Here is a 7,802-nt window from a genome sequence, read left to right on the forward strand (position 1 = left end):
GAGCAACCCACAACTTCTTCCTTACCCCACCTTCCCTATCTTCAGCTCAGAGTCAAGCACTTCTTCAGAAGCTTTCGCTCGAGACCCTCACTGATGGGCTCAGTGCATGTAATTCCACACCTTGTCAAGAAGCCCCACTTAACTACAAGAACCTAAGCTTCAGGAGCTCACTGAAGCTACAGCATAGTGCTCACACTTGAGCACACAGTACTGAGACATGGAGGCAAAGTAACTTGTGCACAGAAATCGCACCCAGAGCAGAACATGCTGCTTCCTCTTCAGCAGCTCCAGCTTTCTGCACCTCAGCCCAGATGCCAGGAAAAAGCCGCATGACACCACCACGTTGTGACAACTGCTGATTGGACCAAATCTTTATTACATGACGTCCTAAGTACATACAGCATTTGGAAGCCAGCTCACAGGGGGAAAGGTGACATTCACAGCTTGGGAGGTCCTGTCAGTCTCCAGCCCTCCTTGTTACCAATCTTCATGAGAGCTGCAGTGATTCCGAACCCCAGACATGCTGTGGTGCCAGTGAGGTAACTGTGAGCTGAAGAAAACACATCAAACCAGAAAAGATCCATTAAGGCGCAAGTCCTTTGCAATAGATCTTGATAGACTGCCATTTTTCATAAGTCCTTTGACCATCAGCAACATTGTTTGGCCAGAGGAATTGGAAAAGTGACCTTTTTACAAAATTGAGTTCTCATGCTTATGGCTTGAAATTTGAGATATCAATTTCAGTAATCCACTGCCCCATCCCCTTAAGTGGCAATCTTAAATGGCTCATTTGAGTGACAAAAATAGCAATCACTGCTTTGAAATCTCATCAGCTCACAACCAGGACAAGTAAAAATTAATTATATTTCACCACAGTTACAACTTTAAAAAAATCCCTCACTTCTTTGGTTTGGAGGATGAATGTCTAAAGAAAACAGAATTGTGTCAGTATCTGCAGGAGCTGTTTAAGCCTTACAAAGGGCTACAGGAGCAACAGCAGCAGGACACAGTTTGTCCCTCAGACTATGCGACGAATTCACAAGGCAAATACTAGATTGTACTTGCTGTCTAAAATAAATCACGCTTGTTGCCAAGAAAACATGGATTTCTACAACCATGTTTTTCCTATCGTGCAATTTTAAGGTACAAGCAGTAGCTGTAACTGCCAGTACTGAGTGAGCTCTCCTTTCATTCTGTATATCAGTTCATGTCCCGTTTGGCATCCTCCCCTCCCGCAGCCATATTTATTTTATCAGGCCCACACAATACCAATGAAACTGGCATGAACAGAGGCTGAGATGAATCATTACCAAAGAAGCCTGACATAACATTCTTTAACATTTTTCCCCAATTGAGAAGTTTCTAAAGCCAGCAAGGGCACATTTCAATGCAGACATTGTCCAGTTACCTCTCACTCCCAAGACAGCTCCTGATGCACAGCCACCTATGAAATAGTTCAAAGGATCCTCAGGCTCTTCCCGGACTTGGGCAGTGAGACAGGTACTTAAGCCAAACACAGCTCCCAGTGTAGCTGTAAAGAAGTAAAAAACCAAAATCAAAATCCTCAAGGACCAGAGAATTCACACTGAGCACGACTTCAATATTCACAGTGACTACAATGGCAAATGAAGATCCATTTCCCAGGGACATCCTAGCCCAGCTGCTACAGTGAGACTCAGCATTCACTCAGTCCCACTCAGCTTCCCTGGGTTTCTCTCCCTGCACTGCTCTGAGCTGGAGCCTCAGAGCACCCCACACCCACTGCCCCCAAAGAGCACCACATGCTGACAGGGCATCACCTAACAGCCCTTCCCGACAAGGCACGGGGCAGCCCTGACAGCTGGGGGGAAAGGAGGGGAGCAGTGGTGTCTGTGCAGCCACTTCCCCAGCTGTGCCTGGACTCTGCACTGTAACTCAGCCCTCAAGTCCCTGTGAAGCCACCTCACAGCACCAGGCAGAGCAACCCCGAGGGCTCTGCTCTCCCTCTACACTGCTAGTCCTGGCACTTTCCTCCTCTGCCTGCCTGGGGCTCACAATGATTACTGGATAGCAGGAAAATGAATTGAGTTTGTAAATTATTCTTGTTTGTAAACTGACTTTGAAATGAAAAATTTTGAATTGAACTAAGAAACTGCAAAGTAGAAGCACCCTGTCCACTGAATTACACACTTCATCCCATCAGACCCTACACTGATATAATTGCAAACTTTGGCAAAGAGCTGTGTCAAGAAAAGCTAGGTTTGTATCTAGTATAAACTCTTGATCGTGAAACATGAATCTGTCCACCAGGCAGCATCTGCAGATTTCAATTCGCCTTTCTTGGGAACAACAAAAGTATCCAGGTTAAAAAATTTCAATCCCTATATAAAACTAGCAGCTCCTGTTACAAACCTATGCAGAAAATGAATTATGCTGATGCCAAAATCAAGTGAAAAGAGCACTGCAGAAACAAAACCCCCAGACCTAGGACTGCATTTCAACTTTCCTGCTCTCCCTGCTTTGAACCAAGGCATCTGTAGGCAAAATGCACAGCCTGAGGCCATGAGGTGTGGCTCCTGAACAGCAGGCAGGACAAACCCTTCCTCAGGTATGAAACTGAGGACCCAATATGCCTGTTTAGGATTAAGGGATTTATTGAAATCACAGCTGATTACATGATCCAGTGCCTTCATAACGACCTCAGCTCATTAGAGGATATGCCAGATCCTGGTTTAGAGTCAAACTACGCAAAAACGCAAACCTGGACTGACTGTGCCCCATCTCAGAGCACCAGCACTTAGGGAGAGGCAGAGGTGGCACAAACCATTCAATTAGACTGAAAAGCAAAAGTATGCTAAGAGGAAAACTGCACTTGACAAGGGACAGAGTGAGCTTCAACCATGCAGCCCCTTCAGCTTCCTGCTCCTCTCTTCAGCATCCACTTTCTCTTCCAAAGACCATTCAAGACAACTGCATAGTTTCTCCTTGTCTATAGAACATGACGGGGGAAACCCCACGTTTATTTTCCTTTTGCCACCAAAAATACTGCATTGTTCTTTAGCAAACGCACTTTATAAAATACAATACCTAAATATATTAAGCAAAAACCTAAATTTGCTCATACTATGTTGTTGCCTACAAACTGAGTACTCTAAAAATACAAAAAAAACCACAATGTACCTTTTACTCTAGATTGCAAAAAATATGTTACCTCACCTGCAAATCAAGGATATGTCTTTCCATTTCACTGCTCTGTCTCTTGCCTAAACAACCACCCAAGCCCGGTGGAAGAGAGAACCACCGAAACCGTGCAGGGGCAGAGGCAAAGGCAAAAGTGAGGGCGCAGCCACACCGGGCGCAGGCGAGGCTGGCGTCCCTGCGGAGTTCCGTCCTAGAGTTACACTGCCGAGGGGCCCGGCCCTTACCCATCGTGACACTGTCCGCCGCTGCCGTCTGCAGTGCGGCCAGAGCCGAGCCGGGCCGCAGCAGGATGATGCGATACGCCGCCCCGACCAGGCCTGCAACACAGCACTGCGCGTCACCGGCCGGGCCCGAGCCCAGGCCCCGCTCGGCCGCCCCCCCCGTGTGCCTCCCTTCCCCCGGTGCCCACCCGCGGCCGCGCCCACGCGCGTGGCGAGCCAGGTGCGCTGCGGGCACTGCTCGCCCTCGGGCCCGTCCCAGTAGCCCGCCATGGCGGCAAGGGCACGATCGAGCTCTCGCGAGAGGACGGCGCGGCCCCGCCCCGCGAGGGGGCGAGGCCAGGGATCGTCCCGCGGGCACGCGCGTGACGAGGGCAGCGGCCCCGCCCCGCCCCGCCCCGCCCCGCGGGGAGCCGGAACCGGGGCCGGGCCGGGCCGGGCCGGGCCCGTCCGCGCCGCGCCAACCGGGACCCCCGGCCGGGCCGGGCCGGGCGCTGCCCGAGCGCACCCGCGCCGTCACTGGCCTAAGGGATTTCTACTTGGTGTTCCCAGGTGCCCCACCCGCGGCTCCCAGGCTGTTTGCCTAATCCCGGGGCTGTGACCCTCCCTTTTGTCTTTGCTGTCTGCTTGCAGGGTGGGGAGATCAGTGTGGTTTGGTTTTGTTGTGGGTGTTTTGCGTTTTTGTGGGGGAGGGGTTGTTTTTTGTTTGTGGTTCGCTTTTGGTTTTGTTTTTGGTAGGGTCTACAACTCTTACTTATTGGCGCTTGAAATATTTTTAATGAATTTTCAAAGATTCTGATTTAGTTCGCTGTCTGTGTCTATACTGCTGTATGGTTCCTCTTTCCTGCAGAAATAAAAAGCATGCTTTGACAGAGGTTATAGAGATGCTGTATACCTTGATTTTTCTAGTTGTCCACAGTACACCAATGAAAAGACAACTCTACTGTGCTTCTTGGTGATATATGGAAAATCACACAATGAAAAGCCAATGTCCATAAAGGAGACTGAGGAGTCCTGCAATTTTATTTGAATAAAGGGCGAGGATCCACTGGGACACACGCCCATGGCGTTTTGTTCTCTCGAGGTTTCAGAGGACGCAGCTTCCTTTTATCCCAAATTCCCGGTTGCATGTTGCCCTCTTCCTTTTCCCACTGGCTGAGGTACGAGGAAGGTAGAGCCTTCCCGAACCGCCTTACCACATATTCCCCCTTGAAGCTGTTATTTTACCCCAAAGTTCAGAAGTTCAGGTTTGTCCTCCGCTTGTCTGTTTCAGAAGTTGGGCTATCTGGGCTGGGTAGCAAACCTGCTTGAAGTTACTAGAGACTTTAAGAGCCATTTCAAAGACATTAGCACCCATACCCTCACCCATCGAATGGGTTTGTAAAGACATTAGCATGCATCTCCCCTATCAGTGACATCCCTTCAAGCAAAGCTGTTCCAGTTGTTTTCCCGACTCTTGAAATAACTCCAGGATCTGAGTGAAGAAGTCTACAACTGTATCTTTGTTAGCTCAAGCTTTTTCACCTCCCTACCTCTTTTCCCTGTATGTGGAAAGCATATTAAATACTTGATTTCTGCATTTTCCAGTATGCTGACTCCCCCACAGTATCTCTTTCCGATAGGAGCTCAAAACAGCTGGAGTTGGATGCTACTGCTCCGTTATAAAGGAATTTTTTGTGGTGCTCTGTCCTGCTGGCAGTAAAGTTGGAGCTTCATGAGCCCTGTAGCAGGAAAAGGAGAAGGGACATGACCGGGGTTCGGTAGCTGTGCTGTATCACACCAGAGGTGTGCTGGGGTGTGCTCACAACGCAGCAGGCAAACCCTCTCTGTTCCAGAGCTGTCTCAGGGTCAGAAGGAGTGGGTGTGGAGTGCGTTCACAACACAGGGCCTTCCACTGACCCTCGGCTTGGGCACTGCTTCCTCTGCGTGCCGGAGAGCTAGCTGTTCTTACACACAGAACCAATGCCACCATCAAGCTCTCACTGGTGCTTTAATAAAGGATGCATTTTTTAGAACAGCTTTACCCCTTCTCCAAAGCTCTTCCTAAGCACACCAGATGGAGGGCTGTGTGACCCTTCCAGACAGCAGGATGGAGAAAACACTTGCCTGCAGGGTGGCACATGCTGCAAATGTTCTTTCCCCAATAAAAACCATACAGAAGCCACTGAATCTTGCACAGGGCAAGACTCTACGCCATTAAGTAACAAATAGTTTTCGGGATCCAAGCAGCTGTTAAATGGTCTTCTGAGACCATATCCCATGCAGCAAATTCCTAATGCGTCTTCCACTGACAAGGGAGGTGGGACAGAGAATTCACAGATCTCCTGCTTTGCAGCAGGAACAATGCCTGCAGCTGCAAGACTCAGCACACTGCTGTCTACAGCTTTCCACTTGCCTCGAGGACAGACTGCAGCTCACCTGCTGCACGCTCCTGGTAGTGGTTCATTCAGCAGATACATATCTTTGGGCTGCAGACCCTCCCAGGGCAGTCAATGCTGTTAAGAAAGCTACAATAAGAGAGAACAGTTACCTTACTATAAACAGGCAAGTTCCAGGGAAAGCAATGCATAATTAATGTAACATTATTCCTAAAAACTAACTTGGTTCCAAATGATTTTACTGCTGATTAATAAACTTGCTGATACAGGGAGAAAAAACTTAAACTTGCTTAAACAGGGAGAGGGAGTTCCCATTGTACTACAAGATGCAGATAACTGTGTTGTAGATGAGTAATGCGATGGTTGACTCTCACAATTAAAGAGCAAATATGATGTATATGTTTAGAGAAGTTTTGTAGATGTATAGTTATGTTTCTCCCCCCCTGCATTGTTACCACAGAATGGCCTGGGTAGTCGGGACATTTGGGAGGGTCAGCTTGTTACTACATGTGAAAAATGCATATTATAGGATTGGGTCTTCGCAAATATTAAAAGGAATGCTATATGTGTTATGTTGGAAAGTTATGTTGTATTAATTTTGTAGTACTGTTAGTACTGTATTAATCCTTGTTAAGTAGTGTGTAAATATAGTTTTAGGCTATAACATATTAAAATAGAAACTATGTGATGTAAGATACTTTTTGTAACTAGCTCAAGGAATGGATAAGATGATCAAGAAATTCTTCACAGAGATAACAGCAACAAGACACCAAAATTTCAAAAGAAGAATTATTGCCTCCCTATTGGGGAAAACCAGACTCCTTCCACCTCCTTCCAGACTCTGAGGAGCCAAACAATGATTTACAAGATTAAGGGGGGGAAGTTGACAATAAACAGAAAAATCCCTAGCTTGAAAGGAATGTTTGCATCATGAATGAGATATATGAATATGCAACAGGCTATTGCTTTTAAGGGTTAATCCTTTGTTAGTGGTTATGCTTTTTGGGGGCTTAACGCCCAGGAAGCATCCAGATGTCTGTAACTCTTTGCTTTTTTATTGTCCTTTATTGTCCTAACTCTGATTGCCCAAATTCTTATTGCTCTAATTGTTATTATTTTTATAACCATTTTATTACTATTAAACTTTTGAAATTTTAAGACAAGTGATTGGTGTTTTTCGCACTATGGTAACATCTGACCTCCAATCAAGATGTAAAAAAATTATCTCCACCACTGGACAGTGAAGAAGGAGTCGATTGACAAAACTTTGGAAGTGGCTAAAGGGTTGAAAGACGGAATATCCATTGTGTGGATGAGCAGATGGTGATAGAATCCTTTGCTCCTGGTGCACTGTATTATTTTTTCTATTCAGTCTTCTGTTGTATTTTTTAATATGGTTTTAATAAACTTCCTAAATTTTTTGAAAGTGAGTATCATTTCTCACAAGTGGGGACTAGTCTGTGATATACACCTGGCCACGGTGGCCCTAGGACTTTCCAAAAAAGACACGTCCCTGCCACAAGTTTGGCAGATTCTATCAGACTTTCCCAGGACTACTGGTGGTCACAGGTTGGAGCCCCAAAGACACCAGGAGACTGAATAAAGAAAAAGGGGAAGGGGAGGTGGGTGTCATCCTCATAACTATATTTGCCCAGATTGTAATTCCGTAAAGCCAATGTATAAAAGTCAGCTTCAAACAAGTAATACACGGGACCCGTCCTGGTCTGTTGAAGCTTCAGGATATTGGACAGTCGACAGGAAAAAACAGTAGGACACTTGGGGGGAGGAAAAAACAGCAGGACACATGGGGGGACCCCATGGAGACTGACACTGTGGCTGGCAGGACACGTGGGATTGAAGGATTTTGGGGGCTTGGGAGCGGGGCAGCCGCTGAAGGGTTTGCAGCGGGGGCTGCCCATCAGGGAAGACTGTGCTCATGTTGGGACAGGGCTGCAGCTGAGCAGAGCCAGGCAGGGCAGGGAGCAGAGTGCAACTGTGGGACCAGAACATTGAACCAAGGAGGAGA

At 47.3% G+C, this 7,802-nt stretch overlaps 1 protein-coding gene across 1 annotated transcript; it reads right to left on the bottom strand.

The window, feature by feature from the left end:
* Positions 1–356: 356 nt before the first annotated feature.
* NDUFA11 (NADH:ubiquinone oxidoreductase subunit A11) lies at positions 357–3,704 on the bottom strand. Its single transcript, XM_054291053.1, has 4 exons — positions 3,590–3,704; positions 3,405–3,497; positions 1,409–1,531; positions 357–550 (listed from the first exon to the last, which is right to left on the bottom strand). The coding sequence occupies exons 1-4, from the start codon at positions 3,669–3,671 to the stop codon at positions 438–440; spliced, it is 411 nt and encodes a 136-aa protein (XP_054147028.1). The 5' UTR covers positions 3,672–3,704; the 3' UTR covers positions 357–437.
* Between the last annotated feature and the right edge of the window lie 4,098 nt (positions 3,705–7,802).

The sequence above is a fragment of the Melozone crissalis genome, unplaced genomic scaffold (genome assembly GCF_028551555.1).
Source record: "Melozone crissalis strain CALT ecotype California unplaced genomic scaffold, PUWL_Pcris_2 ptg000088l_1, whole genome shotgun sequence".
NCBI classification, from domain to species: Eukaryota; Metazoa; Chordata; class Aves; order Passeriformes; family Passerellidae; genus Melozone; species Melozone crissalis.

Excerpts from the sequence above, each read along its gene's own strand:
- NDUFA11 (XM_054291053.1), bottom strand. The coding sequence starts at position 3,671 with ATGGCGGGCTACTGGGACGGGCCCGAGGGCGAGCAGTGCCCGCAGCGC. Across the intron at positions 1,532-3,404 it reads GGCGGACAGTGTCACGATGG|CTACACTGGGAGCTGTGTTT; the intron begins GTAAGGGCCGGG and ends ACTTCTTTACAG. Across the intron at positions 551-1,408 it reads AGCTGTCTTGGGAGTGAGAG|CTCACAGTTACCTCACTGGC; the intron begins GTAACTGGACAA and ends TGTTTTCTTCAG.